Source organism: Passer domesticus, chromosome 5 (assembly GCF_036417665.1).
Source record: "Passer domesticus isolate bPasDom1 chromosome 5, bPasDom1.hap1, whole genome shotgun sequence".
Taxonomy (NCBI): domain Eukaryota; kingdom Metazoa; phylum Chordata; class Aves; order Passeriformes; family Passeridae; genus Passer; species Passer domesticus.
The window spans coordinates 27,035,704-27,056,309 of record NC_087478.1 but is presented as its reverse complement, the minus strand read 5'-3'; the positions used below and the strand labels follow the sequence as shown (position 1 = coordinate 27,056,309).

Here is a 20,606-nt window from a genome sequence, read left to right as displayed (position 1 = left end):
GTGGGCTGCCTTAGTAAATTAGGAGTTACCACTGATATTAGTGTCTTAATTTCAAGCCCCAGTGCCCTCTTTTTGTAATTTTAAGACTTTACATTTCGAATGTATAAAATCAACCTTTACATGGGACATTATTCTTGTTACAGTATGACAAAAGTTTTACATAAATCTCATGGAGACAGAAACAGAGACCAGGAAATGAAAAAAACCCCAAGTATTACTTATTTATTAATAGATTTTAATTTTAAAAATACATTCTATGAGATTGCTACTCATTTGCATGACCTAATTTTGGAACATAGAGGGTATCCTCAAGTAGCTGAAAACTTAAATCCCAAGGTAAGTCACTAACAAACTAAAGACCCAAACCCCTATTTTGGGTTGCAGTCAAAGTAAGCAGACTGTACATTGCAGAGTTTGCCAGCATCCACTGGGCATGGATGATGTTAAGTTTTCCCTGCTACAGTACTACACGGCCATTTCTCATTGTACCCAGTCTGTGCTTGTTGTTATCTCTGCAGAAGGACAAGAACAATTTTCACCATTGAGATGGACCTGATGGAACATGAAGCTCTTTTTCACGCAGAGAATAGAAACCTTCAAGAAAACATCACTGTCTTGCACAATAGCAGTGTCTCTGTTATACTGGTTTTGACATTTGTTTTTCAAGACGCAAAATGCCAACTAAAGAGAAGTGAACTCTAAAAGATGGAATGCCAGAGTAGGAATTATTGTTGGCCCTAACTACTGACAGTAAATTAATAAATAGATTGACAGTGTCGCTACTAAACTCACCTGATATCCCTCCACAGATTTATCAGAAACATGGTGCCAAGAAACAGACATTTCAGAAGATGACAAAACCTTTACACTCACATCTGTAGGTATTTCAGTTGGAGCTGGAAGATGAAACATATGTTAAACGTTCAATCTAATCCTGTGGTAATCTTATACTTGTTCACAGGGATTCTCCTGCCTTCAGTATTTTATATTATTTTCAGTATTTTATATAATTTTCCTGACATCACTGAGATGTGTTAGTATTTAATCTGGTTTTTCTTGAGTAAACTTCAAGTCCAGTGATGATCTGTAAGGAAAATAACGCTGTAAAAACAAAGCAATGATCCTGTTGGCTCAGACTACATATTTTTACGCTTCAACAGATTTCATACTGAAATTTGTGTAAACTGAAAACAGTCTTTGATAAAGCCTTTGAAGCATCCAGTGATCTTTTACTAAATGGCACAGCAGCTCACATATTATATACATAAGATTTTTAAAGTTAGTTACACACAAATACTTGTGTAACTAACACAAGCTCAGTCCTAATAATACAATTTTTTTTTGTGAGAGCAGATATTAGATACACAGCTGTCCAGCAGCACATATAAGCTTGAACATAGGTATGAAATAATCCAAAACACCTTTCAGTAAGGCATACATTATAAGGTTGATTTTGTTTGTATTCTTAGTTCTGAACAGCAGACAACAGAGTACAGACCATCATAATGTGATTGACCTTTATCCAGGGCTTAGAATATTACAGTCTAGTTTCATTTCACTCTGCTTGAATTTTAAATGAGGTAAGGAATAAAGAAAGGCATAAACTTAGCAATGTCTGCAAAAGATAAAGTTTTCCAAGTTAACAACAGTTCTCTGTCGTGAACCTTTTGAAACAAGTTGCAACAGACAGGCATGGCAGCCCTAGCTGAGGAAAGCTTTCATATACCTAATCTTCCAACTGGGCATCCAGTCAACTATGCATCAAAACAGCCACTGTTAAGGAAAAAAATCACTAACATCTCTCATGAAAAGTATCCTAGGTAACAAAATAATCTTATATGCAAAGTTACCTTTTGTAATTGTCTTTCAATGGCTGTTAATAATGCAAATGTCTAATTAAAAAATTATACATTATTGCAAAATTGTTTTCACAATGACAGGAATTTAGATAAGCGAGAGGCCTGTGCACTCATTACTAGCAATCATTACTCACTACTAGCAATGGCAGATATGACTAGCAGTTGTCAGACATGGAACTTGGCTTATTCTCTGGGAACACAGAAATTTCCTAGTCACTGAAGGGAATAACAATGCCCAGAGTTACAACTAGAGAAACACAGATCTATTATAGAATACACAACTTAGTGGAAAAGCTGTCACTATACTTACGTATATATGGATATTTATACACATCTGTATGGGTACAGAAGTATAGGTGGAATAGCTGTGATCATCTCATCTATTCCCAAACCACTGTCAGACTCTACTGTATCAATTAGAGAACTTTCAAAAAAATTTCATACTGAAAAGTTTCAGCTGCCAGGGCTTTTGCTGATACAATACTCTAACAATATTTCATCTCCTCATGTTTGCTTATGAGCTGCAAATAATTTACATCCCTATTTGTCATTTATGTTCTATAAATATTTTGCAGCCTCTCCCGAGCCAGAAAGATGGCATCAGTTGCTTTCCTCCAGCCTTCTAATTCATTATTTCTACCGATAAAAAGAGAAATCACGTGTTCATCACAATACAGTCTTTTCACTGAAAATATATTGGTCATCACACAATATCTTCTAAGCAAAACTATACTAAGTTCAGGTTGGCAGCCAGTAAGCATGCTACAAGGTATGGAAGTGATTTTGTTCATGTGCTAATGCCGGAGATGTCCAGGAGACAACTCTCTCCTCAATACTCTTCAAAGTAACTTCCATTACATCTCTTGGAAAAATTTCTTCTAACCAGCCCTGAAGTTCCTGGATAGGATACAGGCAGTAGTCAGGGTCACAGCTTCGCACAGGATCTGTGAGCACTACTCACAGGTAAGGTTTGTACTCTTGTGCTTGAAATCAAAGGAGTAGGTTCACTGAGCTTCTATTTCTTTTGCAGTCTGCATCTGGAATCATTTAACCACAAACGTTTTTCATCAGGTATCTGCACTTTGCTAAAGTGTGTGTTAGAACATCAGCAGCCACTCAAGTGACCTCTTTATCTGGAAGCTGGCCCTACTGCACATTTGCTTTTCCTCTGTCTTTTTGAGCTACTAGGCTCTACCATTTCCCTGAACTTGGAGACCATACAAACACACTTACCACTCCTGACATGGTATGGATAATCCTAACATAAACACGTGGGAGCTTATCAGTCAGTTGTTGATAAAGTCTCTGAGGAGGGATGATACTTAAGTGTAATTTGACTGATATTCCTTTCTTTACACCATAGCTATTTACTAACACACTTCTACAATTGCAAAAAAATCCCCTCTCTGTTGTTGCAGCAGCTGTTGAAGAATATTTGCTAAGGTGTGCTTTCCTGAGAAAAAAGATTAGTATTATCTCCATCAGCCAGCTTGGTGTTGAGGACTTTTCTGTCTTTTCTCTGTGTGTGGCCGATTTGTGAGCGAAGTTCCCATTAGTGCTAATGGGAACCATGAATATAAATCTCCCATAAAGTACACAGAGTACAGCACAGAAGCGGAAGTGTGAGAATGTGGCCCTGTTATCATATCCCTCCCTCTTGGCTCTTTGGTCTACATCTGTTGACTGTGGAGATTTTGCTCTATGGAAAGAAAAATACTAGCAGTTTTTGGGGTTTCTGGCAGAAATTAATAAACTGCATTTTTTTAGAACAGGCTTGAGTGATGATAACGCAATTAAAAATGTTGTATATATTTCTTCTGATTTAAAGTAAACTTTCTTCCAATACTTTCTCTCTTCTTCTAAGTTTGGAAATGTCATTTAAACTTCAGCCTTAAAGATCACAGCATGTGAAACAGTAAGAATTACAGTAAGAATTAAGAAAAATATTTTAATGGAATGTGAAAGAGGTTTCTATTAAATTGCTCACTTGATAGCTCTAACATGCAAACCAGAATAAAATATATAACAGGGATAATTTATATGAGACTCTAAACATGCTGGAAATGTAACTAGATACAATTGAACTATCATTCCTTCACAATTTTGGGCTAAATTCTGATACTGACCTCAAATACTAGGCTTTAGTGTGGTCTGTTAAGAAGAAGAAAATTAAGCATACATCAAATACATGTATTAAGATCACAGAGACATTGCTGAATAAAGATCTAAATGTTTTAGGCAACCACTGTGAAGAGAATTTTTTTTTCAATATTCTTAAATCTTTTAAGAAGCTGTGTGAAGAATCTTGCATCCTGCTGTGTATTGCTTATTGCCAGTAAGTACAGCCAAGTGCTCTGCATTACAGAGAAAGCAGAAAGTGGAAGCTGGGCTCTCAGAACAAGAGTTTTGTGCAAGCAATGCACAACTTCCCTGCTGAAGATGTATCCTGCTGTACAAATCAGTGCCAAGGACAAGGTTCTACTGATGTTGGTAGTGCTGATCTGGACCCACAGTGTAAAACTCATTTGGAACATTTACTCACCATCTTGTGCTGAATAAATGACAGCAGTGAGGCTGAACGGCCCATCCCCTTTGTTGTTAAAAGCTTTCACTTTTACTTGATACTGAGTTGAAGGTGGCATTGATTCATCCTTGTGGACATATCGGCCAATTTCAGGGTTAGTAACTGTAACTCTTCTCCATTCTTTCTCACCAAATGGCTTGAAGGCCACTATATAACCAAAGTTATTGCCATAGTGGTATTCTCTTGACAAAGGCTGTAGAGACAAAAAATAAAATGTTAATTTTTGCTAAACAGCTAGATCTAGAATTAAATAAAAATAATGCACAAAGCATTGATATGTATATTGTAAAAATACTGAACTAAACCTCCATTTCATCCTGGTTTCCTTCAATGGCTTGCTTCCACCCCCTTTAAAATAGGCCCTGTTAGATAACCAGTATTAGTGTATTTTCTAGGAAAACACTTTAATAACTTTTTCCCCAGATGACCAACATCTGAACTCAGTGCAACACACATCATGTTATCTCCCACAGAAAGAAACCAAGAATAATTATGTAATAACGCGGCTGCAGAAAAAAAGACCGAAGGAACGAGGCACAGCAGATATGTAACACAGACATATTATGCCAGTATAGGGGTCCATGTATGTGTGGAGATAGGTATTCCTGCAAAAGAATCACAGTGAAGAGAAAATCTATATGGCTGGCCCAAATTATATTAATTTACTGAAAGTCTGTCAGCTAGGCAATGGCACAGCTGACAAAGAAAGATGGACACATCCAAAGAATGACTTATCCTACCACTTTTCACTGATGATGGAGGGGATCCAGATGCTGATTTAGACTACCTAGCTTCTAACTGGCAAATCTTTTAATGAAATTACTCCCACTTTCAATACAGGCATTCAAGGTATTCACTGTACCCAACCAGCCAAAATAACATCATTCATTTGTGCATCAGGAGGTTGACCAGAAGCATCCTTTGAAAATAAGCTTTCTGCATCATCTTTTTCCCTAATGGAAACCTTACAGAGATGAAATAGCTTATCTTGAGGCAAAGATCTTGGAGAGGTGACACAGAGAGTAATTATTCTCCTTAGGTGTTTGTCCTCTACTGCAGCACTTCAGCTAACATGTGTGGAGATATTCTGAGCAAGGTTTTATGAAACTTCCATGTAGCTGATCTTCTGAATCTATGACTAAATGTAACTAAATGTTTAAAATAAACCAGAATTAGATCTCATATGCCAAAGTATGCAGACTGGATGAGGCCCTAGCCTCAGAATGATTTTCAGCCAGAGCAAACTTTGGAAACCAGGGATGGCACATAAAAATTATACTCTGAAAGGTCTTATATGAAATTTGAAAGCAGCTTTCCTTCCAATGGCTGCACCTAATAAGTAGCTGAATAGTTTGCAGAATCCACTGAAAACTTTGAAAAAGAAAATGGGAGAGGGAAACATAAATGGGGAAAAATGAGGAAGAATAGGCATGCCACTCCTAGCTCTCCTTCTCAGTTCCTCTTTCAAAACAAGTTTTAGAAGAGCTTTGATTGCATCTCTGGCTGTCTCATTCAACCTGGGCTTATGAATCATAGAAGAAGCTGAAAAGAGGTTGGCAGCAACATGTGAACCTGCCATACATTTTGTTCTTCTCTTCTTAATTAAGGACTATTCAGAGTAGCATATGCAAATGTCAGCACATTTGGGGGAATCAATATATATTTTAATCTTAGCTTTACAGATAGATATATTGTTGTCTGTCAGACTCTGTGAGTCTACAGTCTCTATTTAAAAACCAATAGGATAGAAGATTCTTGGGAAACAAATACTTGAAGCCATGCTTAATTTATCTCACTAAAGGAGCTACCCAGAACAGATGTGAAAAGTATAACATTAGGTAAGACAAATAATGAGAATATAAACCTGCCTGGGTCTACAAGAAATACTAAACTGGTCTTGTACTTCTGGTCTTGCATTAGTCACTATTCTCCTGGTTATATTTTCCCTTTTTAGTTTGGTCATAGCCAAGTTATCACTGTATTGGAAATGCCACGAGTACCAGTCTTCACATACAATGCCAGAAGCAGCTCTGTAGTTTGTTAAAATTTTTAGAAGAAAAGCTTGTGAAGTAAAATAATCTAGGTCTTCTGCATCTGCCCATTGCATGTGTTCTTTTGCTCTTCAAAAATAAAGAAACCGGAATTAAGCCAATTAAGACACTTCCTAACCTATTATTAGGGAAACTAAGACACAAACTATATTGTAACAGAACTGTGGACCTCTTTTTTCAGAAACTTATAAATATTTTCTTTCAAAATACTTAGGAAGATTGAATAAATATTTTGCACTCAGTTAAGAAAAAAAAAAAACAAAACCCCTCAAATACCCCAGACAGGAAAGCACAAATATGATGGCTCAAAGATGTGGCTGGCTATTTCTGTCATACTTGAGAACTTTCACAGATATTTGATCAATCCTAAGTACAAAAAGAAGGAAATATGCATATGGATTAAAATGTGCATATTCATAAGGAGAATCCCTATACAACATACAAGCAATTGGAATTTTGACATCCTTACATTACTTCCCCCAAGAAAAAGCACTCTTCCTAGAGGCAATTCAGCTGCTACAATGAAACAATTATTCCCCAAAAGACAAATGGCAAAATGTGCTTATGTATCTCACAGCCCTACAACAGTGAACGGAGAGGTCAACAGAAAACAAACTTGGTAATTTTCTCAAGCGTAACACAACCATCTTTCTTTGCCAGAGGTAATGCTGCTGTAACTTAGTTTTTCCTGGCTACTGATAGGCTCTGACATGAATTCAACAATATTTTTTTTTATTTCTTCTCCCTAGCTTCCCAAATACCCTGCAGTAGATTTCAATTCTCTATTTCATGCTACTTTTGCCTATGCAACTTTGTTTATAAATCCTTATCTCCTGTACTACGATTTTCTTTCCTCTTACCTTGGTGTTTCTTTTCCCTTCTTGCTTTACCTATAGCCACAGTATAGGTAAGTTTTCAAAACCATTGCTTCAACAGCAGAATGAAGACTGCTTTTAATGATGCAAAATCATAGTATGTGTTTCAATCCCTTGACTTTAGAATGTTTTAGACGATATTTTAGGAATGTCCAACATGCGAACCCCTAAGGTACTCTCTTCCTCATTCCTTTTGATGTACTTTTTCATGAGAAAAGTCTGAAAAACTATATATTATATACAAATTTTGTTCTTACAAGACCCAGAGACAAAGCATCCACAGGTTTCAGGAGGAGCAAGATCAGATATAAGATAGTACAGGTTTCATGCCATCTTGCATGCGCAATACTTACCATCCATGTTATTGTCAGCTCTCGATTGCTTCCACCCCCTCCTCCAACATCAGAAGGAGCAACATTAGGTGCTAGTGAAACAGAAGAGACAAGAAAAATTACTACAAAGTATGCAGCAGACAGCTGCAAGGCCAATGAGCACACGTGGCACACACAATTAAAGTAATGATGGTGTGCCATCTGCCAAGTGTAATGTATAGCTACTGCTTCAGGAGATGTGCCAGCTGTAACCATAGCTAGCAATCATTCTTCCTTCTCCTTGTATTATCTACAAATATTTAATTGAATATTCAGGAATGGAAAATTTCTCATAAGTCTTAACAGAAGCACGCTGTGTATTGTTCTTGTGCTTTCTCAGATGTTGGTATGCCAAGGGCTCAAACACCGTGGACTTGCACGTGTAATTACCTCAGTACACTGTGATCAGTTACACCTACTTCAATGGGTTCACTTGCAGTGTGTAAGGTTAAACACATGTGTCTATCTTTGAGGCACTGGCAGCCTAACTGTATTTATATTTGTGGTACATGTCTTCTTGATAGTCGTGTTCAGGATGGGTAGATGTACCTAAGCAAAACTGGCATTGCACTTTATAATTTTACACTGATTTTACACAGTATTTTACACTGATATTCTGTGTAATGAAGTATGATCTGTTAGTGCACAGCTGGGTAATAAAGCAGGATACTTTCAAGGACTTAATTATAAAATCATTCCTATATTGTCATTTCTCTCAGACTCCGAATTGAGTGCAATGATTCTGTTGCTATCCTCTGTGAGGTTTGTGTATTCATCTGCTGTCACTCAATATGGACATACAATGTACCACTGAAAACATAGCACACAACTTATCTACAGGGCATTAATTCTGCCTCAGATATGCATGTATGAGCTCTATGCCCTACCTATATTAATGTGTTCTTTGTGTAATAAAATTCTGACAGGATCAGGCAGTTTTTCCACTACTCAGTGAAAGTCATAGTGCTCAAGCATTATGTAAGTAAGACGTTTGCTGAGGCCTTCTCTGAGTGTCAGCTGAAGAAGAACACAAAGCAGAGTAGAACTAATATTTTCAGACAGGATAAAAGTATGTAAAAATAAATTTGAAATTTAAATCAGCAATCAGTGCATGATTTGTATTATTTATTTCTGTCCTTTCTGAAAGCAAATTAGTGGAGATCAAGACTAAACATACATATGACAAATTGAGAGAAAGCTGGAGTTTGCTACTTGACCTTGTAGTCACACTACCTATTATAAATATATAGCTTTAGAGCTATGTTAGAAGCAGAAGGTTGCTAGCATGATTAGGTAGTCAAAGAAGATAGGCTGCCAAAGAACAGAAAAAACCTGACTGTTTAAAGTCTAACAAGTCATTCTTTTCAAAAGAATCATCCTCATTCTCTCAACCATTAAGCCCAGGTTTCTCTCTCTTTTAAGACCAGGTAACTAACTCAGACAACTATACTTAGACAATTACTCTAATGCACCCAGAAGCTAAAATACATAAAACCTCGACCCACTGAATTTCAAGAAATCACTGTGAAATGTTATTGATGAAGCAAGCTGTTTCATTAAAAATAGAGAGACTTCAAAATTGAGAGAGTCAAAATTGAAAAGGATGCTGACAACTGTAACAGACATTATTTGACACCCACATAGTACAACAAAGTCACAGCACTGTTTGTTACTGTTTAACACAGAAAATGTTAACAATAACTACAATAATGCAGACATGGATTTTTGTTTGTTATTTACCTTTTTCAGAATTACATTAAAATGTACATAGAGTTGTGCATACTGCTTCTGTAGTACCCTTGACATTGACAGTGCAACCCAAATCCTACTGCTGCTTATAACAAATTCCAGCTCCTGGCAGAAAACACACTTGGGTGCAAAAGTTAATCTGTAAATTGTAAATTATTTATACCCTATTTTGTCATGAAAGAAGTGCTGACTGATGCCTTAGAAGACTATACTACCATTTTGCATGGTTTGCCAAAAACTGTCACTCAGTCTGCCAGGGCAAGGTGCTGTGCCCGGGGAATCAGACAACAGACTAAATATATCACTTCTTGCAAAAGAGGTACATCCTACTACAAAGCTGGAAAATATGCCATTTTTGGGGAGACTACAAAAATGCCATGAATGTAGCACATTGCAAAATGCAGGACACCACCCCTATTGCCCATTCCCCACTACCCGTATCCCATTATTTCTCTCCTTCTCTATGTCTTTTCTAACATTTTTTAAATGTCTATCATGCACCAGACTTCTCCTGTAGATTCTTGGGCCTTCAAATGAAGCTCTTGAGTCATTAAACATATGATGCTAGTAGTCAATTTCCTAGGCAGTGATTATTTTTTACTTTAGTATTAAAGTTCCAAGGCTTTTCCTTCCTTATCCAAAATAATTTAACCAATTTCTTTTCTTTCTCCCCAAGCAACAAAATTGTAATGGACCAAATTCGCCTTTAATGAATGTTTTGAAATTTACAATGCAAATACATTTTACTTTGAAAATACTATCTAATCAAAGTTATGACCTAGCAGGTGTAATTGCAAAAGCTGTTTTCCACACTTTGGTTTTTCATGTTTAGTTTCAAAACTCAAGCTATGGGAAACAATTGTAAAGAAATCTTGACTGCAAGTGGGTGCTACTCTGTGACGTACAGGCTTTGTTGGACACAGTCTTTGTGCAGTGGCACATTACCCCCTAGGACACTGCTGTTATCTCCTCTGTACTGTCAAACCAGAATGTATTATCTGGAATAGTAACACATAAGTCCTCATTTTGAAGAATTCATTATAAAAAGGATGTGCTTGAGCCTGAAGAATATCCTTAAATATGCTCTGAGCTATTAACACTGAGCAACCAGACTGATAAGAGAATACATTGTGTTGGATAATGTCACATGATGTGACGTAAGACACCAGACCAAACCTGCAATCGCAGAAAACTGGCACTATGCAGTTGAACACATAGCCTGTCATGTATTCTTTAGTTAGAATACAAATCAAATGGCAAATGGACATTTTCCTTCTTAAATACATGCATGTTTTTTCCCTAAGTCCTGAACCATACTCCCAAACTCATACACACACAGCCTGGCTGACAGATACAGTGGGGGATCTCTGAAAGATGCAGTATGATTCCATTTCAGCAATGAAGACAAATTTGTCATATCATTCTTTTCTGTCTGCTTTGATGCTAGCACATCTTCATAGTTTGGTACTTGCTTACTACAATCTGTAGTAGTGGGTGGCTGAAAATATATTCTCTGCACACTGGATCTTATAAACTGCTTTTTTTAAAGTAAAACCTAGAATTACCAAATTGGTGAACAAAAACGTAAAAATTACGAAACACATTTTAAAAACCCTGTCATTTTCTGTTTACGTACGAGCGCCTTCAGTTCTAATCCTCGGTGATGGCATGCTGGGCTCTCCTGTCCCCAAAGTGTTTGTTGCTATTATCCGGAATTCATATTCCATCCATGGAATTAAATCGATCACTGTAGCAGATTCCATATTTCCTTCAATATCTGCTGGGTCTAAAAAAAAAAAGATTAAATGCTTTAGAAAACAGCATTTTCATACTTAGGTCAGCAACAGTGTGGTTGATTGTGACAAAACTTGCACTATTCTGCAACCACACATAGAAAACTAAAGCAAACTTGACATTGTACATTAGGAATATCACATTTTACAAAGAGTACCCACAGCAGTGACTGGGAATTTGGAAACTATGACACTATCTTGGATAAACCTTTATTGACATGTAAGTTTTAAGTGGGTGTGAACTAGTACATGCAGTTATGTAGTTCCTTACTAATTATATATTGTAGCTGTAGAATTTCATTTTACCTACAGACAAATGCAATGAGAAATTCATAATGCAGAAACAGTAAAATAAAAATTCATTACATGGACAGACAAGGGCTAGACATGTAGGGTTCAATCAATTGATGAAGAGTGGGTTTATAAATGTCCTAATTTGGTGCACCTAATTAGTGAGCATGTTATAACTTGCTATCTGGTTCTGATCAACAAATGTAAATGTTCTTGCAATTCCTGTGAAAAGACTTGTAATTGTCTTAAGGATTAGCTTCTTTATCATAAATAAAATGAGTAACTCATGACTGTCTGCAATTCACAGACAATAGGGGTTGTTTCCATAGCTGTCTGCAGCTATGGAAAGACAGAGGATTTTCATTTATATACAAACAAGAGTTGTTTGTCAAATTAGAGTCTTGTGTTCAGAGGAGGATGAGAACTGAGATATTCTGCACTGGAAAGACAGCTGATTTGGAATGAAAATATAAATGCAATGCCTGCAAAAAACACAGGCAACAACAGTGTAAGCACTAGATGGTGACACTACTTCCCTCTTCCTAATGATCGTTACATTTAATTCCAAAGTAAGGTCTCCAAGGAGAAAGTAACACACTTTCCATTTTTCTTTCTACCTGACCACCACCCTCCCTCATCCTTACACAAACTACTTTTCTGTCTAGTCAGTAAAGCTATTACAAACCTTCCATGTCACCCAAGTTGTGTTATAAATTAAACATTCTTTAAATGTCCTTTCTGGGCTACGTCTGATCTCTAGATTTAATTTTACTGTCCCACAGATTCCCAGAACATTTATGAACACTTGGCACAATGAGAATCTGATCTCCTTAACTGGAAAGGGCAACATAAATGTAAACAACTTATTACATAATCCATTCATACATATTTCCATGCTGTGAAGTAGAATACACTTCTTCCACAAAACACACTCAGTATTATGAAACCTGAGATGAATGATTTGGTTGGGGGAATAATGTCAGTAGTAATAACAACAATATTTCCAAAAGGCAATGCCAAAGTACATTTTCGTGTTTCATACATTGAAAATTAGCAGCATTAACTGATAGCCTAAACATTTGGTGACAGATCAATTTGGACTGTTCACCATGCTTCATTAATCTGAAAGTTAACACTGAATCAAAATGGGAGCAGCTCAACAAATAGGTAAAAGCTTGCAGTGATGCCAGTGATGGTTACTATGATTTTATCTATTTTGAGGGAATCATCTATTTAACAAATTTCATAAATATGGTTCAAATGAAAAAGTAATGATTTTGAAAACACCAGAATAGTTACTTTCAACTTTTCAGAACTTAATAATGTATATATTTTGTGTTAGTGCCTTTAAAAAGGAATTCAACAATTTAGATTCCTCCCCATCCCACCCAAGATGTAAATCCCACTCAGCATTCTTTAGGGTAAGACTTGAAGTCTTACATGTCTCCAAGACTGTCTCAAATAATTCTGAGAAGCAGAGAACTTCAGAGGTGCAGAGAAGTTCATCCCATCATGCCTATAACATTGCAAGTAGAGAATCTTCCCAAGAAGTGGGAAGAGTGGTTTCAATGCTCTGCTCTGAGTCAGACAGAATGAAGACTGGAAACCAACACTTATGTTAACTCTTAGACCTCCATTTCGAGTTCCAGTAATGCACAGCACAAACAAAACAGGATCAGTTGCCACCTGACATTCTGCACATTTCCTTACTTTCTTTAATTGAAAAGTGCAGAATGAATAAGAAATAAAATTAACTTATTCTGAGAAAAGAGGCTAGTCTAAAAGGATCCTCCTTCCTGCATGTATTTTTACCGAAACAATTAATCAGCTATTTGAACAGCTCTAATTTCTACATTAACTTTTTTTAAAGTTCAAAGAAATCTATTTTACAGAAGCCATTAAACAAGATACAAGAGATAAGAAGGGGCTGGGGAAGCCCTATCACCAATATCAGTGCAGGCTGATGGAGACAATCATATCCAGGTGAACTTCATATGAACTACATAGTCTGAAAGAAAAATATGATCTGAGGCAGAAGGCCTACTATATTCTAACTTTTCACTCCAAAAAAATGTAACAGATTTTCAGTTCAATATGTCAGTCTGTTTCTTACATGTCTGTAGTTTCAAGTGAAAATTTAAATGGAAGACAATCACTGAAACTATTACTGTTCTTGGTATTTAGAAATGCTGAGTATGTGATATCTTAATTCCATAGGAAAGCACATAAGTTGTAATTTATAAGGCTGGTATAATGAAACATATTGATAGGAAAATTCTGTATAGCTTGTGACAATGCTATCCTTCATAAAGCATTTAGAGGTACTAGTAGCTTAAAAATACTTGAAGACTTATGTTTTTATGTTAAATCCTGAAAAAAAAAAAAAGGTAGCATGTCCTGTGCTCAGGTAGGTTCCTCTTTAACTGCAATTTTGTGGCACAATGATGACATCCAGTGGTTAGAAAGATAATCTTAGCTATGTTTTCTCTAGGGGTGCCAGTTTTAATGCAATTGGAACTTAGTGTGCTCCCAGGAAAAAGCAGACAATTTTAACCAGCTTTCTCCATAACAAATACAGAAACGACAACATCCGCTTTTCATCCAAATTAACCTGTAAATAAATTTTAATTATTCCAGTAAGTTGATGTTGAAAGTTTCAGGCAACAAGGAAAGAGACAAAAAAACAGGTAACAACTCTGGCTGGTTCTTTTCTGTATTTCTTGATATTCAGTTCAGGCCCTCCAAATGATGGGAACAAAACAATTGACAAGACACCGACAGGACAGTAAACCTGCAGGAGACATCAACTGCCTCCCTGGTTTCCTTCTACTGTGATTACTTTCTGATTAGTCAAACTTTCTAACAAACATACTTTAAAACTTACTATCTTTATTTCTTCTGGCATTACTCTTACCTGTTTTGGCATCTTTCCACTCTTCAGATAGAAAGGTTTTTGACTGGATAGTGTATTTAGAAATAGGACTATGATTGTCTGTTCCACGACTCCAGGTAAGTGCTACAGCAGTATCTCTAATTTCTTCTACTCTAATACCTCCAGGAGGGCCAGGAGGACCTGGAAAAAAAAAAGAAAAAAAAAAAAAGAAAAAAAAAGAAAATAGTACAATTAACAAATTAAATACACTGAAAGTATTAAAGTTCATCAACCTTTAGTAATCTATGGATTCATTCAGAGGACTGCTGCTCTTGCATTTCATTACTACTAAATAAAACTTCCATGATTCTTGCCTCATCAATATTGAGATAATCTTAAGTGAAAAGATGACACTTTGAAAATGTTGATACTTTTTTTACCAAACAAAACTGAACTCAGGAAAAAACCCCAAAAAATTTTCCCTCTCAAATTCCACCTAATGCTGACCTTATTGGGGGCCCACCTTTAACACACAGTTCTGCTTGTGCCATATAGGCCCTGACTGCAAGTTATGTGGAAAACCCTGTGACTTATTTTGGAGAAAAAAAATACCATAAAAGAGATTTCTATAGATCTCTTCCCATTTTTCTTGGCCTTCATATTACCCCAAAGTGGCAAACCCCTCATCAGGTTCAAAGCTCCTACAAAGCTCTGGTTTTATTATTGTGCTTCTGTTTTATATGATACACAGTTATCTGATACATATTAACTGTTGTATAAAAACAGATACAATGCATTAGGACTACTGAGACGTATTTTCTGTTCCAACATTCAGAGATAATAATATGCCAACATGATTGAGATAATTATCCAACAACCTGATTGAACAAGTCCCAGAGAATATTTAAAAAAAAAAACAGTGATACCATAATATATTTCTCTGCACTATTTACAGAGAAACCACAGGGAATCAAAACAAAACAGCAAAAAAGAATGGAAGGAGATTTCTATATCAGATCTAAACACACAGTGTGTCAAACGTATTTTCAGCGTCTCTTGAGTTATTTATTTTCTCCATACAGCTGTGCCAAAGGACTCAAATGAAATTACCTGAAACAAAAGCATATACTAGCATATGTTCCTGTTCCTTGGTTTCAATGAATATATTCTTTAAGCAAGAAATTTCATTCCTTGGATATCCCTTTCAAGGTAAGGACTAAATACCTCACTGCACGTGGAAATGGCTTCTTACTCTTCACAAATGATGCAGGAAGTAGAAATTGTTAAGAGCTGATTTTTAAGATGAGGGTTGTTGGTTAACTCTCCACCCTGATAACATGCCTATTTCCTATCCCAGCCCTAAGGACACACACAGGTAAGGTTTGATGAGAGACCCAGTCTCCTGCAAGACTGTTCACTTCAAAAGCCCAAAGGCTGGAAGCTATGGAAAGGTTCATCAGTCCCAACAACTCTCCTTCTTTCTTCAAAAGATACCTCTTACAGCTTCCCACCTCAGCATCAGCTTCTGAAAATGGCATGTCTCAGGAAACATCAAGGGCCTTAGGCAAAGGAGAAAGCTCCATAGGAAAGCTGATACTGGACCCACAACGAACCCCAAGGCTGGTTGTTGCTTTAGCGATGGGGCACAGTTCCACTGGGTCCAGGTATAGTGGGCAGAGCCAGGTGCTGATATGGTGGAACCAGGGACAGTGAGCTGGCTGCATCCAGGTGACAAACTGCTGCATATATCCAAGCAGTCCATCCAAGAGGCAGCTACCCAGAGCACAGGCCTGAAGCACATCCAGGAGGCATTCTCCATTCCAGAGCTGGAAGCAGGCACATCTGTAAAACCGCCCCAGTGAGGCCAACACAGGGCCAGGGAGGTCTGTAGGTGCATGCAGGGGCTGCAGAGTCTTCAGTGGACTAACATCACTAGCAATTTAAACAAGATCACATAGAACAATACATATGAACTGTTAAATTGTTTTGTGAACAGATAAAACACCTTCATGTGCACTGCAGTGACAGTGGCTATCCTTTACCGCTCCACTGATGAGATGCTCTGGAACATAGCTCTCTTCATTCTCTGCTGTTACCTCTTCCTTACCAATGCAGTGAAACTACAATCCCACATTTGTAATATTTCATAAGATATTTACTCTTGGTAAATAAGTAAGATGCCTAGTCTTATGCTCACAAAAATGGCAGCCGTAAGCAGAACTGTGTTCATTGCATTAAAATCTGAATTTTGAGAACAAAATGAATGCTAATTTATTCTACAAAATAGTCTCTGAGAAACTCTAATTACTGGGTTGGAATGGGAATCAGAAGCTTGATAAAGCACCTTGTCTTTTAATTTTTAAAAGGAATTACTTAAGTAATACTAAGCCATGTGAACAGATCCTACTCTTTTACTTTGTAGATCTATTCTGTAGTTTCATCACTTACCATATTTGCTTTGACATTTTATCCAAAACTGCTGACATTTCATGGGCTGTTAATACCCAGCAAAAAATTAAATGCAGAAATATTCAACTGCACAACAACCTGAGATGACAGAAGTTCAGGACCATGACACTAGCTATACTTCAGCTGCTACACAGCTCTGTGGTGTGACTCCAATGTGGGGGAAAACACAGCAGCAAGGCAACTCAATGTACAAGTTATATCAGTTCTGAATTATCAGCAAAACAGAGCATTAGCACTTCAGAATGCGTTATGCCCACAGTCATAAAAGAGAGCAAAATGCCCAAAGGATATTAATTCATGGTATTAAAACTTCACATTGTAACAGATCTTGTAGGATGTATACTGTATGAACAAGAACAGCATTTTGAGACTACAGTAACACTTAACAGACATGAATCAGAGAAAAACTGAGAGACAAACTCAACCTCAGATGTCTTGGTTTCTGTAATTTGAAAACTCAGAATCCTTTTAATGTAGGCCTAGTATTATACACAATAATTTAATCAATACAGCTTTAAAAAATGAGAAGTGACTTAGAAACGTACCCAGGAGATACATTGAAATGATCCTTGAAATCCATTTTTAATAATGAACACCAAATTAAATTATATAAAAATTGCTTTCATATAAGGAAAACACCCATGTTCAAAAAATCCTTATTTCTTTTCAGGAAAACACATGCAAAACCTCTAAATGTCTGCGACCAAATCAGTACTCTGAATAGACTTTTATGACTTTGCTCATTTATGGACTTCTCATTTTAATTTAACAAAAATTAAATGTTGATGAGAAATTATATATCCTAAACAACGAGAAACACTATTGTCTTGGTGTCTTGTCTAGGTGAAAACCAGCCACATTTCTGTATTACCTGGAGAAGCTTACCTCTTACCACAAGGTCAGCTGAAGCTGAGGAGTTGTCCACAATTGTCTGAGCAGTGCACATGTACCTCCCTGCATGCCGCAGCTGGACATTTTTAATCAGCAGCTCACCATTGGATTTAATCTGTCACAAAAACAACACTAAGTGAAACTGGTAAACATCCCTGGGCAGCTATGTGATACCTGTCTACCAGACTTACAGTGGTTGCTATTTCTAAAAAGTAAGTGCTTACTTAGAGGATATAACAAACATACATCTCAAACATACAACATACACCCTCAAACATACATCTGATTTATAGGACAGTTGTTGAAAGTGTCCCATGTTTCTGAGGAGCTGCAGCTCCTCAAAAAAACTAGACACTTTAGCAAATGATTATTAACAAGTCAACATTTCCCTCTTACTTATTGAAGCCCATATCTGAAAACTAAATTGAGTCAAGAATTTGTTCATAAACTAGTCCCATGGCTTTTCTGCACCATTACTTGCTTTTTTTAAACACATTGGCAGGATAGCACGTCATGGAGTCCTACTAACAAAGGAGGATGCTGTTTGTCTCTTCCATTTTAAACCTGAGTTTTTATCTCAGAGAGGCTACAAGCACGGCCTAAACAAAGGTGCTCCAAGACCTGCCCTCTCCTCCTCTGCCCTCCCTTGCTGCTGAGGCCCCTGTCAGGCTGGACATGCTCTTCCCCCAGCTCAGCTCTCACTGCCCCTTGGCAAACAGCAGGACCCAGGGAAGCATTTTATCTCTCAGCAAGGCTCAGACACTCAGCATCCCAGACCCTAATCCTTCCTTAACACTCTTCATCAATGCCAGACTATTGGGAAATATGCAGCCATGTTTTCAGATGGCTGTGTGGGCCACTGGCTACCTTTGGCTGTACAGGGAGGCAAACAGAATACAGTATTTTTGTCCTATGACATTTCTGACCAACCAGATATGCACCTGTAAAACAACGAGTGGAACAGAGACTATGTTCACCACAACTATTTCTTAATGAAAAACACATTTTATGTGAAGACTTAAGTGTTAAAAAATACCTCACTTGAAATATTTTGCTTATTCATCCTGCATTTTATTCCAGAAAAAGATTACTAGGCTAAATCAATGGGTTATACGTGTGCTAGACTTAAAGGGATTTCTCTAAAAACCCAAATGTTCTCACCAAAATACATCTGAACTTTCATGGGAGTAAAAAAGCTACAAAAAAAATATATGGACTTATGCCACACTATATCAACAGTGCCAACATTCAGATTTTCTAATTCACTGAAAATTGTTTAAAAATATGACTAAAACACCTTCCCCCCAAAAAAAAACCCCAAACACTGAGATAACTCACTGCAATCCATAAACCTTTACATGCAGGAATAATAGCAATTCAGATGCAAAATGGGATATATTAAAAAAAAATGCAAAAATATTCAGGTGTAAGAACTAGTGCTATCATCATCACAGATGCTGGATAAGAAAAAAAGACCTTCAAGACAATCTCAAATAGTATGGGCTGTGTGTCTGCATTTAGACATTCAGAAGAAATGAAATAAAGCCAATACCATCCAGTTTAAGTTTCCTGATTGAAAAGGATGGGGGGAGAAAGGAAGATTAAATATTTTCCAAATGTTCTGAAACTAGAATGAGAGCTTATAGTCTATATTTAGGGGACATTAAAATACCCAGATAACACTACCCTTTTCCTTTCCAGACTCCAGTGAGGATTTTTGTTGCCAGCTTCAATTTCTGCTGGCATAAAATTTCAGCACAAACTGAAATCTGTTAGCATCAAATTTTTTTTAGGTACAACATAAGAATTCACATATTTAAGAAATTACTGTGGTAAATAAATAATTGGATGAAAGAAGAATTAAGCACACATGAAAGAAAGTGCTTGACTACTCTGGCTAGCAATACTTCTGCTGATTGCCTTACAGGGTCAGCAAGAAAGGCAGGTTACACCGTGCCTTTTCTCTTTTTGAGTGACACAAGTGCTGCTAGCAAGGATTAAACAGATCTGCTGGATCAGTAAACAATCCAGTATTCCTGATACATTCCAGATGTTTTCTCTCTTAGTTATTATTAAATTATTTCCATGTGGATATATATATATTCACACTTTTCACTCAAGGTTAACACAGCTTTTAATTTGATTTTTCAAAATGCATGCCTCCTACAGAGATGAGGAGAGTCTGGAATAGTGTCCTTTCTGTGCTCATGCCTCCCCAGTTTATTCATGTGAACTCCAATAAGACTGCTGTGGCAGACAGCATCCTTTGAAAATCAGCGGGAATTACTGCATAAGTGAACACTGTCTGGCTGAGCACCTGACTAATCACATATGAGCCCTACAGTGAGCTGAGCAATTCTGGCAACAGCTTCCAGGGAGAGAAATCAGTCAGAGTGTTGGTAGCTCCATGGCAAAAAAGAAGACAGCTACCTGATCCTTTGTCCTCCAAAAAATTACAACAAAGAAGCTGTAAAAAAACAAACTCTGATTTTTCAGTTCCTGTTTTTCATTTGGCTGCTGTTTTTTGGGGGGGTGTGGTTTTTTGGGGTTTTTTTGTGTTTTTTTTTTTTTAATTTTTTATTCTGCTCTTGTTGGTTTTGGTTTTAATAAAAAAGACAAACAGTTCCCTACTTGACTGCTATGTATTGGTTCATTAACATTAAATGTCATCCTAGAAAGAGCCACAGTGCCTGTGATTCTCTGATAATTACTTGCATTTTTATCTGCAAATAAGCAAATGCTGGGCAAAGCAACAAGATTTAGAAACAGACTGGAATTCTCATAATATTATTACTTCAATA

At 36.9% G+C, this 20,606-nt stretch overlaps 1 protein-coding gene across 1 annotated transcript in view; it reads right to left on the bottom strand.

Annotated features, from left to right (window-relative positions):
• CNTN1 (contactin 1) overlaps nucleotides 1–20,606 on the bottom strand; it is a 209,199-nt gene that overhangs the window by 21,719 nt on the left and 166,874 nt on the right. The window contains exons 15-20 of the mRNA XM_064422452.1: nucleotides 17,800–17,920; nucleotides 14,488–14,646; nucleotides 11,126–11,275; nucleotides 7,723–7,793; nucleotides 4,402–4,636; nucleotides 793–896 (exon numbers count right to left, since the gene is read on the bottom strand). Of these exons, the coding sequence (XP_064278522.1) occupies nucleotides 793–896; nucleotides 4,402–4,636; nucleotides 7,723–7,793; nucleotides 11,126–11,275; nucleotides 14,488–14,646; nucleotides 17,800–17,920 (840 nt within the window). The remainder of the gene's footprint in view (nucleotides 1–792; nucleotides 897–4,401; nucleotides 4,637–7,722; nucleotides 7,794–11,125; nucleotides 11,276–14,487; nucleotides 14,647–17,799; nucleotides 17,921–20,606) is intronic.